General features: G+C 44.9%; 1 protein-coding gene across 15 annotated transcripts in view; it reads right to left on the bottom strand.

Moving 5' to 3' along the window:
- The window catches only part of CTNND1 (catenin delta 1), a 56,330-nt gene that overhangs the window by 28,168 nt on the left and 8,136 nt on the right, over positions 1-20,026 (bottom strand). For 7 of the 15 annotated variants that reach the window (XM_077321019.1, XM_077321024.1, XM_077321027.1 and 4 more), the window contains exons 2-3: positions 2,555-2,668; positions 603-911 (exon numbers count right to left, since the gene is read on the bottom strand). The exons of 4 other annotated variants lie outside the window; for them this stretch is intronic. In XM_077321019.1, the coding sequence (XP_077177134.1) occupies positions 603-797 (195 nt within the window). In that variant the 5' untranslated portion in view covers positions 798-911; positions 2,555-2,668. Of the gene's footprint in view, positions 1-602; positions 912-2,554; positions 2,669-13,130; positions 13,150-13,276; positions 13,416-20,026 lie in introns of those variants that run through there. 4 more of the 15 variants (XM_077321021.1, XM_077321022.1, XM_077321023.1 and 1 more) reach the window with 4 other exon arrangements.

Raw genomic sequence — 20,026 nt, 5'->3', positions numbered from 1 at the left:
GCCTGAAAATTTTTTTCAGGGGCTCCTCCATGGACAAAAGGTCGAAACAAATGTTCTACCATATTTTAGAGGCTACCTCTTGCTAAATATGTGAAAAGCAACTAAAACACAGAGACATCAATGGATATTTGAGAATGAAGCCACCTGTATTATCCAGCAAGCAACTACTAAGAAGCTGTGGGTGCTAATCTTCATCACAGTGCTAGGGAGGTCGCTGCATGCAGTTTTCCCCCAAAGAATAAAGCACACTCAACCTAATGTCTGCCATGGTCTGTTTTTGCACTGTGTATCCATCTTCACATTCAGTAGCTCTACATTTATGCCGGTCACTATAAGTATACAAACACTGAGTAGGCACACTGACCATGGAGTCTAGTGATTCAAACTCTTCTCTATTATAGTGTCCCCCAAAAAATGGCTTTAAGGGACCTGATCTAAACAAGCACTGCCATGGCACCTTGTCAAGCACACACAGCTGCACAGAATACTGCCGGTTGTGGAGCTTGAACCAGACAACTATCAAGGCAGAGCTCCAGCAGGCACCACTTAAATCGGGAGCCGACAAGCAGTCCGCTTGTCCACCTCACCTGAGGCAGTTTTACCTGGTGCCGGCGGGTGAGGGTGCCGTTGGCCATGGTCTGGCTGGCATCCTGTGGGGAGACACGGACACGCTCCAGCTGTGCAGAGACGTGGCGCCGTTCTTCCTCCAGTGCCCGTGTCAGCTTCTCAAATTGTGCCTCCTGCTCTTTGACGGAGGCAAGTATACTGGCAGTCGACTCCACTTCTGAGTCATCCATGGTTGTGAAGGCCCCGCACGGGGGGAGGGAGGGAGCAAGGCAGGAGGATGCCACGGGTTTGGTGGGAACTGGTGACACACAGAAAGGGGGCTGGAGGGGAGAAGGAGCCCCTCACTTCACAGATGGGAAGAAAGTGAGAAGAGAGATCTTCAGTCAGGGAAGAGAGATTAAAAATCAAATTTGAAAGGCCAAATCCTACACGCACACCCCAACCCAATCAACAAAGCAGAAAAATCAACACTAGGATTTCCCCATCCAGTCTCTTCATGTCCACAACCACAGGACCAAGAGCAGGGATCAGAGTGCAACAGGATTGCCTTTCACAAAGGTGCCCCTGCCACACTGAAGGAAGGAAACTGGATTGGGAATCCAGAACTCCATCCCACTGCCTCCTTCCCTGCTGACTTAAGCACATCAAGGATACTGGGTAAGACAGATCCAAGTTTCAGCGATAAGCTAATATCTACACCCCAATATAAGCAGTTGTCATACGTGCTCAGGGAGGAATCCATCTCCCCAACAAACCAGAGGTCTCTATAATCCCTGAAGGCTGATTCTCTTGCTTAAACTCATGTTACTAGATCATAGCTTCCTCAGATATATGGCACTCCCTTCTGTTTTCACCCTTGCTGAATGACTCTCTGGATGGGAAACTCGGTCAGAATGAAACTGTGCAATAAGGCATAATATACAGAGTGAGCAATTCTGTACTGACCAAAATAGTCTGGACTACATTATCAGTACAAGATGACTTCCTGTAACCAAAAAATGGCCCACGTAGCCTGTTTTTATGTATAGAGCCTTAGAATTCTCTCTTGATTCCTTATTACCTTATTTGCAAGGTAAAGGTCTTTTCAAAGAAACGATCCCATCCTTAACATATTGTATTTGTGTGCATAGTGTGCTCTCACACCGATTTCTAAAATCTGTTGTATCAGCACACACCTTTTTCTCCAAAGGAGAAAGATGCATAATAATGCAGTACTTATGGACTCCTGCCTTGAAATAGTTGCAGAAGAAGAAACTTGCCAATTCCCGTGTATCCTCCAAACGGTGGTTATTTTGGGCAGGGAAAGGGTGCAGCTCCACAGTCCATGTAAGTGAAACACTATGGCTTCCCCATGTAGTCCACAAGAACCGTTGCCAGTTGATTTGTACTGCTTGGCATACACCCACAGAGGAAACACTGCTATGGAAGCCACAGCCTCACGGAGCAGATTAACCTGGACAGGCCAAGATATTATGGGGAGGAGAGGTCTATTTCTTTCACACAAAGATGTATGCATAGCCTTGCAGGCTGCAATTGAGAAATAAGGACGGGCACTATACAGGAAAGCATTACCACTTGGGAGACTTAAATCTCCTGGCTCATTTTACAGTGAAAGCTGTTCCTCACACCAGTGCAATCCAAGAGGACTTTCCTTCATCACTGTTTATCTGTTTAAAACTGTGAGTGTACAGATGAAGAGTGAACATGGCTGTGAACTCCCAAAACAAGACGGGCAGGGAGAACAAGCTTTTTTACCTATCGTATTTCCAAGCCCAGGGCTGATGCAAAGGTGCTCAGCATAGGCAGTGCCATTTACACACTAAACTGGAATGTCTTGGGACACCGAGCCAATTCCCTTTAAGGATGTGAAGCTAGATTTTTACACAATCCATGCACAAAAGATTCTTAAAGAGTTAGTCAACAGGAAACAGAGCCCACCACCCACACCAACAGTCAACATATTAAGATTTTCCCGTATCATACACACCTGTGAAGGAAGGCCGATCTGACACGATTGGCTAAGGCACAGCTTGGTCTAAGTGCAGAAAGTCATGGGAGAAGCAGCCCAGCCACCAGCAGCAAGGAAGCAGGAAGGAGAAGGCTGCAGAGATAGCAGGAAGGGAATTTTTAAAAAACAAAAATCACAAGTGTAAATTTAAAAGGAAGCCAGGGAGGTAAGTAAGGAAGTGTTCAAGATATTTTTTTTTAATTTTAAAAAATTGTACTTCATTGTAGAACAGCTAAAACACAAGAATGTTATTCATTAGCAGAATTAAAAATAAGGAGATTGGATTATGGGGTGGGTGATCTGAAGCACAATGATTCTCTTACAGTGGAAGGGAAAGTTGACAATCTGTCCTTGGATGTCAGTAAAACCAGACAATAATAAGGACATGCTCATAGGAAATTACTTGAAGGTCTTATCTGTCTCTTAATCTCTATTAATAAAACGTTAAAAGTTGTACTACGTAGCTAGTAGTTCTATCACTACCCAGCTGGTTTATGATCAGCCCCTAAATTTTAACAATTATTATTTTACTATGAAATTACCACCATCTCAGAGATCCTTTAGTAAGCCAAACAGGCAGGATAGACGTGGCCAAGAATTATTCCATAGGCTTAATGCTGCCACTTAGTGGACCGAACAGCTTTAACATCTTGGCATTCTGGTTAAGGAAAAATACAGGAGGAACAGGGCCCTCCAGCACAGGCACACATTCCTTGCCCAAGCACGTCAGCAGAGGCAGAGCTTTAAGACTCCAGCAAAATCAAGGCAAGATGACTTGCTTGGACTAGTCTGGCCTCTAAGACAGATAGCACCTCTACCCACTTTCCCACGGTGCTGGCGACACACCAGCCCCTAGAACAAATTGACACATAAGGCCAGGGGCATAAAAATACGGAGGGAGGACTTTATAGAGCATTTAGGGGGCAAGGTCTCATGACCACTATCTTGCTTGCAGAGTCATCCCACAGCATTTAACTCCCAATGTGCCCTTCTTCCCCAGTCTCTCATCCTATTGGAACAAGTTCCTCATCACAGCCATGCTCATGGTTCCTCCTCAAATTAAGCGGTGTGGCTTTCGGGATGCTGGCAAATAAGTCTTACGCTCCCAAAATTCCATCATGGGCAGAACTGCTCCCATCTCCCCCTTCCAACGTGGCACAGCAGTTAGTGTCCGATTCGCATCTGGGAGGTCTACATTCAAGGGAGAAGTGGGAAGGGAAGGGGTCTGCAGGTGTGTGTTTGTTTGAGAGGGGGTGAAGGAGATGGATGAAACAGGCCCCAGATAATTCTCGTCACTCCCCTTTGCACCCTTCTCAATTTTGTCCACATCCTTTCTGAAGTGAGGCTTCCAGAGCTGCACTCCAGGTACAGTATGACCAATGTGGTATACAGAAGAGCTATGACATATTGTTATTTTGATGTGATCATGCTATGGGACTTCCCCCAATAGTTCTCCATTTTGACCAAGGTTTATTTTCAATGCTTTCTTCGAGATCAATAGGTCTAACCCCAAATTTCCAGAATTTCACAAATTCTATCTGAGTCCATTGCAACCAAAAGCAGCAAAGTCTGACAATACCTTGAAGATATCTCTTGCTTGCAAATACTTATGCCACTATATTTGTTAGTTTTTAAAGTTCACATGAGTCCTATTTTTCCAAATCTCCAAGGAGAGTTTTTTATTCCTTTAAGGTTACTATTAAAAATGTGGGACAACTCCCACCCTCCATAATTTCATTCTCTCTAGGAGAAATCTCAACTGTGGAAGTGTGGGGTGTTAAAGAAGGCAAAATGGGAAATGTCATTGAGGTTTATAGTCACTGAAAGGTCAATCTCCTTCTGTGTTGCATGACATCCATTTCTTGAGTAGGCAGAAGTTATACTTAGAAGACAAGTCGCTGATTTCAAAAAATAGGAACAAAACTCCATGGTCAGTAATAGTACACAATACATCACACCATCATATTTCAGTCACATGCACAGTTGCCCAAAAAAGCAATTCTGTTTTTCAGTTCAGACACCTTGGCACCAGGAGGACTTTGACCCAAGAAGAGGCTGCTGTTAGTTTGTTCTAGACTGTCTTATGTTTTCACCATCTGGTGGCCTCCACCCTGTAATCTTCCCCTGCCAAAAGCAGTCCAGTTGCACAGCCCTGAGGTACCCAGGGCCTGGCCATGGTCAAGAAATACTTCCTGTTCTTTCCTCTCCAAGGTTGTTCTGGATGATCTTCTGGGCAGCCTACCAGTTCTATGCCAAACTTCATCACCTAAACCATCCCGTCTAGCACACGACAGCATCGTCCCACTGTTGCAGTCACAACTTTCTCAAGCCTTAGGGCATACCTTTGGCTATGGGTCCAAAATGCAACAGCTGGCCAAGCTGTTTACATGCAAGACTGGGAGTTGGGAGTTCATGTTCCCAAACCTAGGTGTAAACTGCACGGAGCTTTTATTCCAACCCCAGATTAATTCAGTCCCTGCCCTCTCCACAGAATGCCATTTCCATTTGGATTATGGCAGATTTAAATTTTCCTTCTGCAGCAAAAAGGATTGATCCAGAGTGACCCTACCTTTATTGTGCGATATCTCAGAGTGCTGGTCATGTGACATGCTTGACTTAAAGGAGAAGCCCCTAATTTCTCTCAACTTCTGTAGGTCCTGGATTTTTCCTCCCTCCTCTGCCTTTTTCAATCCTCTCCCCCTCCCCTCCAAGAAAAGAAAGAGGCTCCCTGCCTGGCTCCTCTCCCCCCCCCCCTTCAAGAAAAGAAAGAAAGAGGCTTGGCTCCCCCCCCACCTTCTGAGCCTCCCTAACCACATGCAGAAGACTTTCCTGTCTCAATGGGGAGGAAGGGGGGAGAGGAAGACCCGAGTTCAAAGCGATCTGAATTCAACAGGATTGACAATGGAATAAACAAAGTAAGTGCAGACTCTTCCCTACAGTCAAACGATAATTTCCTTCCCCAGCTAGATATTCAATGCAGAAGCACCACAGCTTATTTAGGAGCAGAAATTCCCTACAGGGCAAGCTGCTCCTTCACACCTCCCCTCCACCAACCAAACAAGACAGAGAATGGAGTTGTCTCAATAAAATCCACGCAGTTCAGGAGCCTGTCCTGGCGCCTGTAGAAGAACAGATAGCTTGGATCGTCAAGAGAGCTTAATGAATGAATTCCCCAAGAACACCAGCTGTTATACTCACTGTAACAGACTCCCTTTTTGAATGTCTAAGTCTTAAAAATAGTGTGCAAAAGCCTGAGATCTCAGGTATGCTATTATCTGCTGCACTAGGGGAGACAATTTCAGCATACCAAACAAGTCTCCTTCCCGCGCTGCTGCCTCCTCCATTTAAAACACGGATAATGGCTATTGCAACGCCATACATCTTGCAGTCTAGTGTTACAGCCCATCAGGCTCAAGAAAGCTACATTCCAGAGCCAAACATTTTCTGACAGAGGATTATCCTCTAGGCAGCGGTTTCAGAGAAGAGAAGGCAGTGTATTCCTGCTTGCTTCACTTGATCTAAACAGCACTGTGCAATCTGAACTCTGCATATTCTGCATTCTACAACCTGCATGAATTAGATGAAATTACATGGTTTCTTTCAACTGATACTGCTATCTGTGGGATTGCTTCTGGGTCATCAAGTAGAGCCTGGGGTAGTCAACCTGTGGTCCTCCAGATGTTCGTGGACTACAATTTCCATGAGCCCCTGCGTTTGCTGGCAGGGGCTCGTGAAAATTGCAGTCCATGAACATCTGGAGGACCACAGGTTGACTACCCCTGAAGTAGAGGGTCAAGCAAAACTTATCCAGGGGCCACATTCAACCCACAGCCTATGTTACTTCTCTCACTAAGGATAGATTCAAATGGGGGTAAGTCTGAGGAAGAGTGCTTGCAATTGAAAGCTCGTGCCCTGAATAAATCTTTGTTCGTCTTAAAGGTGCTACTGGACTCTGATTCTCTCGCTAAGAGCACAGTTCTCAGACAAACATCCTGAAACATTTAGCTGCCAATATTATGGCAAAAATTGGGAGAAATCAGATTCTTGAGGATGGTGAGTGACATATATGCACTTTTTTGTCTGCTTCTGGCAACTTCTACATGACATCACCTTTACTTTTTAAATGGCACGTTCATATAGCATTTCCCCAAGCCATCCTGCAAACCAGCTAGCATCAGCTGCTGATCAACAAAGATGAACTGACAGTAAGAAAGAATAGCTTGCCAAGTTCATTCCAAGAGTGTTCTGCTTTGACAAGGGACTTTGCAGCTCTCAATTCACAGTGTTTATCATTATGCTACACAAAAGCTGCAAGGCTCTCTCTTCTCTAATAGGAAACTTGTGGGGACCAAGCATGTGAAAGGCAAACTCTCTCAGCTCAATCTCCTGGCTGCATGGGGCCACTCACTGCAACAGAGGCAGCTGTGTGAGACTGTGGACCCAGTGACTTCACCCAGTGTGAGGTTTCTTGTGTTATCACTCTAAGAGGAAAGCATTCACCACTTAAAGTGTTCTGGTAAGGAGGGGTGGTACACAAGCAGCCACAGCAAACAAACTTGCAAATGTATGCAAGAAGAAAATGTGCAAAGGTATCCAAAGCTTAGAGTTCACACAAAAGGGGGGGTATTTAAAGAACATGCAAGCAACGTTTAAATTAAATGGGGTCTCAAAGAAGAAAAGGCACAAACATGTTTTGTGCATTAAGAAGAAAGGCAGCACCACTTTTGCATACAAAGAGGAATAGCTTTGCTGGCCCAGTCCAGACCAAAATCCGACAATTTGCTTTCAATGGCAGCCAGCTAGATGTGTCTATAAGTGCATAAATATGAAGGACAAGGCTTTAAAAGAATCTCTAGTATCTAAGGCTCAGAATTACAGTACCTATTAAAAAGCAACACTTAACTATTCTGCCAAAAACAGCCACTTAGGGACCTACTCCCCACAATGCAAAGAGGCATCATCAAATTAGTAGCCAGCACCACATCATGTGGTTATGACTACAGCCACTCCTGGAAATACAACTACTCCCCCCCCCCAATTAAGAACTGTAGAACTTCATGGCAAATCTGTCTTGCCCAGTTCAAGGGCCCCTGGACACTTCATGTGCTATCTTGCACTCTGAAACTCTGGAGAGTAAACAACAACAAAGCAAAGATGCATCTAGGTGCATGTAATGGACTTGGGATATTGTCAGGGCAAAGACTGGTCAGAGAAAGCCAGCAGCAAGCTGAAGTTGTGACACCAGTTTAAAATTTCAGACTGGTATATGCCAAGCAGGTAAGCAGACAAATGTCAAGACAAAGAAAAAGTGTTCTTCAAAATAGATGGAATACAAAGACACATTTTAAAAAAGGGGTGTTGTCAGGACTTTCCTAGACACAGCCCTAGGGGGATAGAAGCCTGGTCAGGACTCCACGAACCTCCCTACAAAACAAAGAAGGGCACACACATAGCTCAAGGAAAAGGAAAGCAGCATGACTTCAGTGAGTTGTTTACTGCCAAGGGCGTGTCAACAAACTGCAGCAAGGACCTATACACCAGTTGACAATTTCTACAGGTTAATTCAGCAAGGAAAGCTTCAAAAACTCAGCCCTGAAAAAAATCCCTTCACATGCAGGCCACGACAAGATTGGGATAATCCATAAATTCTTTTCTAATCATCCCTGAGCAGAAGTCAGATATTTACTATCTTATCAAAACCTTATTGTTATGCATACTACACACGAAATGTGACTGCTTCACATTTCAAGCCTAATTATATTACACTTCAGTTACAAATACCCAGCTCATAAAGAAGTACAAAGGGAAAGACAAGCCAACTTGGAGTATTTCAAAACATGTTATATGCAAGAGATGTTCTTGGAGTGCTTTCGTATATTTGTTCCAGAAACACTATCTAGATACCCCACTTCTCTCCCTAGTTTACAACATTGTTCTCTCTATTTTATCTCAACCATCACCATGTGTGGAAGATTAGGCTGAGAGAGAAAACTTCTATGGCAAATGCAAAGTCTGAAAAGAAACTATAACACTGGAAGACAGAAGTTCTAAAGAGAACTTATCCCACTTAAGTAACTTTTCAAACAGTCAGTCAGTACAGTGCAAATGATTAATGTTTGCTGCCCCTCCTCTTCCAAAGAAGTCTTTTCTCATCATTCCTGGTAAGCGAACATATCCTACAAAACTGCACAGACTTCCATTTCTGCTTACCTCTTTGGTACTTCTTTCCAAATCAAGGAGAAAATATAGCAGGACAAAAAGGACCACAAAAACAATCACACACAGTATGCAAGATGCTTAACATAGCCCAGAACCAACTAGAAATAGAGCTGCCAACTCTGGGTTGGAAAACATAGGCATGCCGCCTGAGGGGGGGGGGGAGGAGAGAAGGACTTCAATGGGGTATAATGGCATGGAGGCCATCTTTCTCCAGGTGAACAGATCGGTTACCAGGCGATCCATTGTATGGGAGATCTTCAGCCACCACCTGGAGGTTAGCAACCCCAATTCGGAAACCAGGGAGAAATTTTGAAGAAGAGTTGGTTCTTATATGCCGCTTTTCTCTACCTGAAGGAGTCTCAAAGGGGCTTACTATCGCCTTCCCTTTCCTCTCCCCACAACAAGCACCCTGTTAGGTGGGTGAGGCTAAGGCCCATTATGCACGGCCGCTGAAACAGCGATTTCGGGGCACATGGAAAACGTGGAGGGGGAAGACGCGGAGCACACCGGTTATGCACGGGACGGGGCGCAACGGCGGCAAAACCCAGAGTAACCGATTATGCACATGGCTATCCTGGCGCCGCTTGTGGTTGCGCCCCGGTCACTCGGAAGCTGCGCTTTCTTCCGCGTTTCGCTAACGCGGCTTTTTTGGCGGCATGCACTGAAGCTGCGGCCGGTTGCAGCTGGCTCCGTGCGTTATCAGTGATTTTAGTTGCCGCCATCCCACCCCGAATGTGCGTTATTCCCCCGTGCATAATGGGTCTAAGAGAGCCCTGATATTACTGCTCGGTCAGAACAGCTTTATCAGTGCTGCGGAGAGCCCAAGGTCACCCAGGGGAATGCAGAATCAAACCCTGTTCGCCAGATTAGAAGTCAGCACTCCTAACCACTACACCAAGCTGGCTCTCTTTTCTTCCTTTTAAAGAAAAAAAGGCCTAATACAATAGGCCTTATAGATGTGAATACAAAGTGGTAGAGCTGCCTGAGCTCTATCAGTCAGAAAAGCACCTTCACTGGCATTTGTTTGCTCTCTAGACAATGCTGTTTGCCATCATGAGTTCTTTGCATTATTAAAACCAAGCCTGGCTAGGCAGAAAACCTAAGGTTTCAAACAAAGGACTACCCAATCCTTTCTTCGCAGAAGGATATTCAAGTTAGATGCTGAAGATTTCTTAATGCAATCACAGCTAGTTTGCAGAGGGATCTTTTTTCACCTGCCGCCCTTGCTACAGGCATCTGTGACTTTTGAAAAAGAGCAGAGGACCAGGGATAGAGCGGGATGTCATGCAAAGGCTGAAGCAAGCAGCAGTAATGGGCAGAAATGCCTCCTGCTCCTTGGGCAAACAGAACAAAGTTTTTGCCCATCCCCCTTCTTGTCACAACTGGCATTGTTTCTAAGAAAGGAAAACAAAGGAGGGAAGGCAAGTACTTTTTCAAAGTTGCTCTGTTCACAGAAGGGCCGGATCCAGTGCTAAAATATTTCAAACAACCTTGTAACCATCAATAGGACTCTATTACAAAATAGGAGGTGAGGCAAGCACACACGGCCCTATATAAAGGCAAATTCATGGGTTTTCAGCTCAGGATTTCCCTCAGAAGAGGAACTGGAGAGCATGGCAAGCATATACAAAAAGTGCTGGGCCAGGCTTTGAGAACATGGCTGAACCAACACTCTCTCTGAGCCCCATCTGGAAGTCTCTAAGAATGTCTTGTGCTAGGGAACAGAACTTTCCAGTGACTTGGCCTGGTACATGGGTCTCACACGGTGTTGCTTAATATGCACCCCTTCACCTAGCTAGTCTGGAGTTTGGGGCTGGGCTATCATCAATATACTGATGACACCCAACAGTATTAATTGATATTCATCCATCCAAACCCCCAGGCCCTCAGGTATCTGGAGAGCGTGGTGGATTGGCTCAAGTGGAGTTGGCTGAAGTTACATCCAACTAAGACAGAAGTCCTCTGGCTGGGTGATGCATCCCAGGTAAGATGGTGCAGCTCCTCACAAGTTCCAATTAACAGCTTGGGCAACCATCAAGAGTCTGAGTATGATCCTGGATGCCTCTATCTGTGAAGGCTCAGGTGAACAATGTTGCCTACCAGGCATTTTACCACCTTCACCAGGCATGATAACTAGCACCCTACCTAGTTGCTGTGAACTATGCAACAGTCACCTCTAAGCTGGACTACTGTAACTTGCTCAATTTAGGACTGCCCATGAAGTTGAAGCAGCATGTGTCCTTACTGGGACTGAATGGAAAGCACATATATAACCTCTGCTTTCCCAGCTACACCGGCTCCTGATTGAGGACCAGATCAAGGTTTTGACCTTTAAGGCTCTAAACAGTCTAGGAATATCATATCTGCCTCTCCTAGGATCCTTGCTCAGGATCCCCAGCCCCAAATAAATTAAATTGGTCTCAACAAAGACAGCCTTAGTCCTGGCTTGGTGGAACACTCTGCCTAGTGAGATTCAGACCCTGCAGAACCTTAAACAGTTCCATGGGGTATTTAAAACAGAGTTGTTCCACCAGGCCTATGGTTGAGGCCTGGAATTACATACCAGAAATTTGCTGGCCTTCCTATCTAATTTCATCTAACCCAAGCTACATCTTGAAGAGATTTTATTTTGTCTACCATCCCTCTTCTTTTTGTTAAGGATACAGTGCTGGGGAAACTGGATGTTTTTAAAAAGTACAAAAATAAATAGTTTCCCATAATTTATGTTACAGGAAAGGTTTATGTGTTAGGGGTCAGGAAGAAAACCAGTAGTGGCAGTAGCATTTTCCTACATTCATCCAATTTAAACAGCATAACTTAAGTCAATTCCAAATAAGTTCCATGCCAGCAGAAGGTTAACTGAAAATGAGTCCACATGGACATAGGATGAATTAACCTATACATCTAAAAAGAACTTCTTGCAGCCTTCTGATCCTGACACCCTCAGCATCTCACACACACAGCCAGACAGTCTAACTTGGCGGGCAAGTAATAAGTTGACAAGAGGTCCAAATCTTGACTAGCAGATACAAATACTGGTTTCTACATGGATCTTTGCTGGAAAATCAATTTATTGCCTAGCCTTGCAACATACTTGTTGTCAAATGCCCTTTCCTTCACAGCAGGTGCCACAGGACTCAAGCTTTTTTCAATACACTACTCAAGTCATTTACTGAATACATTACAGTACAACTTTCATCATTTCATCTAATTAAAACTAATTTCCATCTTGAAAATAATTGTGGAAGATGCAGCTGAGAACAATTCTGAGGAGGTCAAGAAAAGAATTTAAGGGGCCTTGAAATAAAGGGGGAGTGGTTAACAGTTGTGTTAAAATCCAAGATTCCAGGTTCTGTAAAAAGATTCTTGACACCAGGCAAGAACAGAGCATAAGTTGATGCACTCTCCTGTTTGCATCTTGGCCAAATTCATACTCATCTAAAGGTTCTTCTGAATTCTTTGGCACAAATCGTAAAGTTACAAATTTCTTGGCAAGTGATGTTACTGAATCTAACCCCTTTTCCTTCAAGGCATTTTTAGATGTACACTGTATTTTCTTGCACAGGTGCACTGCACAAATATGTATGCCAGGAATCCAAGGCTGCTAGTACTCTCCAGGTATACACTATGGCAAAGCCTAGGTTTGCTGTTCTGTGCTATGTGAATTGGTCTTTCCTTCTCCAGTAGCCTCCCCCTTTTTATTTACTGAACCGTTTCTCTCATGCCTCCTCCATGCCTTCCTCCAAACCCATTTCTCTAATAAAGCCACCTCCCATAGCTGAAGCTTTGTTTCTGCTCATCATCTTGCCTCCTCGCCTTTAATGATCCAGCTTCAGACTACTGGAAATGCTTATATGGGCCTCTCATGTTTCTACATTAGCAAAAATATTTCATATTTTTACTTATTAAAAACATTTATTCACCATCTTTCTCCCTTATAGGACTAATAAAACAATTAAAACACAATAAAAACAATATGAACAAAACAAATTATAAAGACACATAATATATAGCAGCCATACTTTAATGCCCATCCTGTCAGCCTTTAAGAGCTAAGAGTGTATGGGACAGCAAGTGTGGCATATCCCAAAACCCCAGGATGCTCACATATTGCAGGACTCCCATTTGTCAGGGGATGTGATCAATCACCTCCTCTTATGCAGCAGAATTATGCAAAATAAGGACGTTTGCAGGGATACAGAGTTTGCATCATGCATGTCTCTTTACAGCAGAGTGCAACAACACAACTTAAGAATATTTGTAACATTTTAACTGTCTACAACAATGTAGTGAGGTAGACAAGTGGCCCAGTGGTCAAGAATTACAAAATTCACACCTGTAGTGGAGATCAGAGGAAGGCAAAAGGTTTGCATCTTCACAACTTGATTTCCCCTTCTTGACAGCATTTCTTTGTCAAATGGCAATCAGGAAATAGACTCCAGGTTTGCGTTTCCTTCAACTGCTATTCATTTTGAGACTTACCTTCCATATTGCCACACTGATCTCAGTTTCAACAGAAAAGGCACCTTCCAAAGCCAAAGGTAGAGAAAAAAGTGATAGCTTTGTTACTCTACGTGGACTTTGAACACTTTGCCACTCCCTCCCTACACCAACATGTTTGTGTGCCTGCAGGAATGTTAAGGACACAGAAACCCATGCAGTCAGACAGTCCCTTCCACAAGCTGCCTCTCCTTCTGGTAACCAGCCAGACTTCAGCAACAGAACTGAGGCTGCACGCAGGGTGTGTCCCACACTGATTACAACTGGCCCAAGGCAGAAGCATAAAGCTTCGCCCTAACGTGTGTCACATACAGAAGACTGGTCTAACTAGTTGATCTCATCTCATCAAGAGACTAGTCTGGCTTCTTACTTGACACATGGCCATGCCTACACCTTCAAGGGATGAAGATTTACAAGCCTAATCAGGAGAGGCTCTGGCAAGCTCAGAGTCCCAGCTTATTATACACACAAGGATCTCACCTGGCTGGGTAAGGGGACAGCTAGGCAAGGAAGATTTTTTTTTTGTAAGGATGTTAGAAGAACAGAAATGACAGACTGCTAGGGAAGTGCAAATGGAGACATGAGAGCAGGGTGGGGAAGGAAAACAAAACAAGAAGCTCAATCAGTAGCCAGAGTCTCCAGCATAGCCTCAAGGAGGGGGGGGGTCTCAGCAAAAATTTCCTAACAGAGGGAAATGACTGAGTGTGTGGGTAAAGCAGTAGACAACCGAGAAGACAGAAGACACTATTTGGCATCAGTCGTTGGTAGGGAGAAGAGAAGGCAAAGAAGAGGAAGCAAAAAACCCTCTGCGGTGTCATTATTAAACTGGTGCCCTGTCCCCACACACCCCATGAATCCAACCAGAGCACTTCTATTGCTGGAAATTCTGTTCTGAAGTACATTTCAATACAAAATTGCTTTGGGGTGGAGAGCAGAAACAGAACAGTTGCAGTCAATCTGGGGATGGCAAGTGAAAGTACACATCAGAAGCCAGTGAAATATGAGCTCTGGCCTACCCAGACCAAGGTTACACCCAAGGCCTCTCAGGAAGGGAGCAGCAATTCTGAGGTGGAGGGGGAAGGGAAAGAACATACAACGAAAGGAAATGGAGCCCGGTCGGTCGGTCGGCAGCAGGACAGAGTGAAGGGATTGTTCCAATGGTATGTCAGCAATCTGGCTCCAGGGCAGCTGTCCTTGTGGACAGTGAAAGGAGGGTTTGTGTGTGCATGTGTGTGCGAGCTACTTGGTAGAAGCCATAATCATAGCTAAGCAAGCCAGATAATGTGGCCATCCTTCCCCCTCAAGTCCTCTTTAGGGGCCAATGTAAAAGGAATGCAAGAGTGAAGTACTCCCAGTTTGAAACAAGGAGTTTAACCAGCAGGCTAAAAACACTGACACCCACACAATGCCTGGAGTACCATCTCCAACAAGCTAGGAGGAGACATCTTAAATACAGCCCAACATGGCTTTAACAGTCCGGGTGAGGTGGCCTGGCTATTGCAACTAGACTCCCTGCACAAGTAGTCCTTGACACTATGCAAAATTTATTTATTATTTAGAAGATTAGAAGCTTGTGAGCCCACACATCCTGTCTGAAGAGTCCAGATCACTAGTAGGTTTTTCCAAGGCCTTTCAATAGTAATTACAAGAGTGTGTCTGTATACCAAGTCTGGTGAGCCTCTTCTTCGGAGTGCTTGCACAACCAAGTACAACACTCAACAAAGGAACTGTGGTGCATGAAGCAGGGAAAGGACCGCATTAAGCAGTCAGTTACCCTACCACCAATACGTCTTTCTGCAATGCTGGGATACGTATCTATGACTCATTCTTACCAATATTACTGGAGTTGTGTACCTCAAGCTAATTCTCAATGTTCCAGCATGCAACAGGAGTGTCCCCAAATTAATGCTACACTACTGGAAAAAGGCTATTTCACTAACGATACTGCATCCCCAATACAAGTACACAGTTCTTTGTGTCCCCATAAATAGATCTGTGCATGAGGTGGTGGACAAGGCAGTCTGGATTCACATTCCTAGCCCTCAAGTGCAGCAGATTCACAAGTTGGAAATCCTTTCACAACAAAAGGCCACTCTTTTCTCTGTGGGAATTTGCAGCTGAGTTCTAGGGACAAAGGGATTTCACAGGCACATACACAGACGTCTCCCTTCTCTCCCCCCACCCCAGCTTCCCCATTTCCTGTCACAGTAGCACCAGACTTCAGGCTCAGAAACAAACAAACACAGAGTTTGGATTCTGGGAAGCAGGCCAGAGCATTCCAGGGCAGCTGGGCCACCAATCAGCAGCAAGAGCTCCCACTTCACCCAGCACAGCTCCTTATCATTTTAGTGGAAAAACAACCCTTCCTGAACTCATTCCCCCCTCCCCTTTCAACTCAAGAAAGGATTTGGCTTAAGAGGCAGTGAGGATGCTTGGTTTGTGGCTAAAATGTCAAGGATCTGAAGTGGAGGGGGAGTACCAAGCTAGCCATTTTGCTTCAAGACCACTGGGCATATAGGCCAGTAACTCCTTGCTGCCCAACAAGCTTATGAAGAGAGAGAGCCACGGACAGGATATAGTTTAAGGAATCAAGGTGGTCTAGGTTTCCTGTACCGTAGTTACACTTAGCCCTTCTAGGGGTGTCAGTATATCCCTACTCTGTCCAAATGTGCCTTGCATCCCTTCAGTGTGTCCAAATCATTTTCAGGTCTTCCTTTTCACCACTACGTCAACAACTCCAGCTTTCAATTACAGCCTTAAAGCAAACAGAACTCTGGTGTTCTTTGAGATAAGGCTCTGCCTATCAGCTACACGGGAGCAAAGTCCTTTGCAGTCCAACACCCGCAGTCCAACAGCCGTGCCAGAGGAATCATGGATACTGATCACAAGGAAGCAGCCTGCAGAGATCAGTCCTACGGCCAACACCCAGCTGACTCAATTTTGCATGTCCTTTCCATGTTGACAGGGAGTGGGCAAAAGAACAGCACTGAACGTGCTCTGCCTAAAACATAGGGTTTCCCTAAACCTTTTGCCGTAAGCCCCACAGTAAAGAAGCAGCTGGTTTCCCCCTCACCCCCACTTCATTTTAGCTTCGCTTGCAGATTGGCCCTTATTACAGTGTATTAAGTACCCAACTGTGAATTGAAATCTATCTCTGCAGCCAGAAACTCCTCAGAAGCTCCACCTGTCTAGGTAGGGCTTCTAGACTAGCAACAACTACTTGTTTCTGCATAATGTCCCCATCTCGCTACGCAATCTCCATGAAAGGATATTCTATTGAAACAAGTGACCTAAAAGTTACTGAAGTGACTCTTAGGCTGGCCCCAGAAGATCACTACCCCAAGTCACTCCTGCCTCTACTATAGGCATTTCTATGCCATTTGTCACCTATTGGCATAAGGATTCAACAGACTTTAAACAAACATGCCTTTAAAACTTTTGTTTTATAAGCATGCCGTCACCCATGAGGCACAAACGAAGCCTTAAGTAACCTGCTATTCAGTTCTAAAATGCTTTTTAGATCATAAAACCAGGACCCAGTAAAAGGCCCCCCACTTGTAGCCATTTCAGCACTTACCAAGGAATTTAAACTATTTCCAACTTCACATGCAGCATAAGCCCTTCTGAGGCCATACTGCTGCGCTATAAAACAGCTTCCAGCAACAGCTTCCTCTAGGTTACAAACCATGCTGTCACATACCCCTGGTGCCAGCAAGAGTTGTGTTCACTCATATTGTCATTCAAGTGTGGAACAGGTGCTTTGGTATTTCGTTTTTACTCCCTCCTTCAGGTTTTGTCTAAAGCAAAGAACTTCTGAAGGAAGTTTCTTACCCCAGTGTCCCACAGATGAATGAACCATGGTATTAGAAGATGATCCCAGGCTTCAGCAATGTGAATCTACAACCAATGGTGATTGCAAGAAACGGCTGCTGGCGACTGACTGAGCTAACCCCAAGGTAAACTGATCAATAACTGGCTGTACAAAATTTAACTGGCGACAGCCTCTACCTTTTGAAATCTGGCATCTACTGTGTCATGGTCTGTGCTAATAAGACAAGCCCCCACCTAACATGCAAAGAACAGGACATACTACTGCTCTGAAGCAAGGGCTTTGTTTCCTCAAAAGAAAATCAAAGCATCATTGCTGCGTCCTCTTCCCACCCCCAGTCCCTTCTGCCAGACTCTCAAGGCGCCATCTTCTTTCTGCCTGGTCCAGACTGCTTCCTCTTCTCCATATCCAAATATGGGATCAAAGAGACAGCACAACAACTTAACAGACTCCACCATCAAACAGGTTAGTGCAGGATTGGAACAGCAACTGCTACTGGGCTACTGTAGCAGTTACTAACAACTCTGCACTAGACCAAGAGCAGGACTTGCACAATGCTGATCAGCTGTGGGTGCTTGGTGCAGGAGGCTTTCTCTTCAAGGACGCAGCCGTTAACTTGCCTGATTCCATGCAGGTATGGGTGTTGGCGAAGAAAGCACTAAACAGGTTAACATAATCATGATTTTTCCGTGAAAAGCAGTCCTTTGTCAGATGTCAGTTCCGCAGTAGACACACACACATTCTATGGAAGATTCTTACTTTCAAGGTTGGAGAAGTTTTGCTAACATGCCTAAAAGTGCTTGCAGGTTTAATTTCTTGAGTCCATCAGCTATGCTTCCCAGACAGAAGGTGGTGGTCTTTGCAGATTGCCCAATTCCAGCCACAAATTTACAGCATGCAATATAACTAGCCAAACACAACTATACCAGTCAACACAACTCCTCAGACCCCTTTTGACCCAGCAAGGTAGCCAAGAAAATCAAAAGTCTACTTATATGGACTTCAGTCAGTGTATTTTCACTAGTGCTAAATACATTGCCAGTACTGAACACTCTTCCCCCATTTTGTAATCCTAACAAAGCACAAATACAAGCAAGTGCACCTATACAAACTGTACAATGAGTCAGCTAATTAGAACATCTCAGATTTTTACACTGAGGGCAAGATGCGAACTAACTGGGTGCAGTCAGGCAGCTTATTCTAAGAGACTTTTAGAAGAAGCTCTTCCATTTAGTCAAGGGAGGAAACATCCCTTTTCAGCCTCTTTGTCATTCAGGCAGAATGGAAGGAAACAAGCTTTTCCTGGTCAGACAGGAAATGACATTGTTTAGAAACTTACAGGAAAGACAACATGTACCCCGCTGAACACTAGATTTTACCCATACTGTGTATGAAGACTGGGGGAGATTGGGGAGAACAGTTACATATTAGCTCTCAAAGTACCACATATTAATAAATAACACCAGATATTTATACTTATCTTCCACAAAGCACTGGGCTGTTTCTTCTTAGAGAGGCTTAATTACTACATTTAAAGAAAAAGATTCCACAGTCATTCCCAAACAGGCAAGCTACTTTACAGTAATGTGTCTGTTCACATCAGCCCTCAGGGAAGTCAACATTTTACCTGGGGGATCCATGACTGGATCAACCTTACTGGAAAAGTAGAAAGCAGCTGCAGGGAAAGCAATTTAGATCATGCTGCAACACCTGGAGTAGGGAAGAGTTAACCTTTCCCTCATTTTCCAAGCTGCTATTACTTCTTTATTTTAAAAACCCCTCTCCTCAACTGAAAATAATTGCATATGGTAAACTCTGAGCCTACGGGGAAGGCAGTATATAAATACCATGCTTACCACTTTGTGGCTCTAATCTTTGGACAGAGCCTTCCCGGGCAGAGTGTGTACGGCCTGTGTCCGGACTCAGTTTATTTTGTCCAGCTTCTGTTTCTGGCCGGACACACTTTGTGAGCCATTAGGGCCCGCCCCCACAAGCCAGCCACGCACCGTGTTGGGGAGCTTGCCGCCAGATGCAGCCTCACTGCTGACAGAGACCTCTGGTGCCCTGCCATGACTACTGCTTACCGCCACCACAGCTGCAGGAGGAGATGGGCAGCCTTGGGGCAGCCACCCTCCTGCTCGACGGGCCAGCCATCACTTAAGCATCAAAGAGGTTTGGCAGCTCCGAAGGCAGGCCAGGCCCCAGTCAAGCACCTGTTGCCTTCTCTGCAACGGGCTTTCTTGCTAGTAATAAAAAAATAAATATTAATGCACTGGAGGTCCTCAAATATCAAACACTTCTGGAACATCAGCTCTCCACCCCCGACTTCCACTAACACTGATGGGTAAATTGCATTTGAAACTTAAATTGCCTTATTTCACCCCACAACATATGAAACCAGCTGTTACTTGCAGAATTATCACAGCAATCTGCAAGTTAGTCAGACAAACTTTTACCCAGACATATTTCTCAAGATAGGAGAGGTGCTGTGAGTGGATCAGGGGGACATTTCCTGTGTGTTACTGGCTGAGGTAGGCTTTTGAGGACATCATCAAGGAGAACAGCAATGTGAATTAGCAGACGGTAGAACTGAAGGAGGTGGGTGGATCACAGAATTGCAATATCTTGGCCGTTCATTTTGACTCTTTGGGGTGGGAGCGGCCCAGCAAGATATGCAAGCCAACAAGAAGCAGGTATCACAGGCTTCTTTATCTAGGCAAAACCAGCTCAATTCAAACAGGGAGGCAGCAGTGGCAGCAACGCTGCAAGCAACAACATGCTCAGAAGAATGTATGTTCTACTCTAAAGGGCAAGGAAAGGGGTGGGGCGATAACATGCTGAGAGGACTATGCTGTTCTACCCTCCTAAAGGAACCTGGTTTTAGCAATCTAGTGTTGCAATAA

The sequence above is a fragment of the Paroedura picta genome, chromosome 2 (genome assembly GCF_049243985.1).
Source record: "Paroedura picta isolate Pp20150507F chromosome 2, Ppicta_v3.0, whole genome shotgun sequence".
NCBI lineage: Eukaryota > Metazoa > Chordata > Lepidosauria > Squamata > Gekkonidae > Paroedura > Paroedura picta.
The sequence above is the reverse complement of the archived record's forward strand: the minus strand, read 5'-3'. Positions and strand labels throughout refer to the sequence as shown.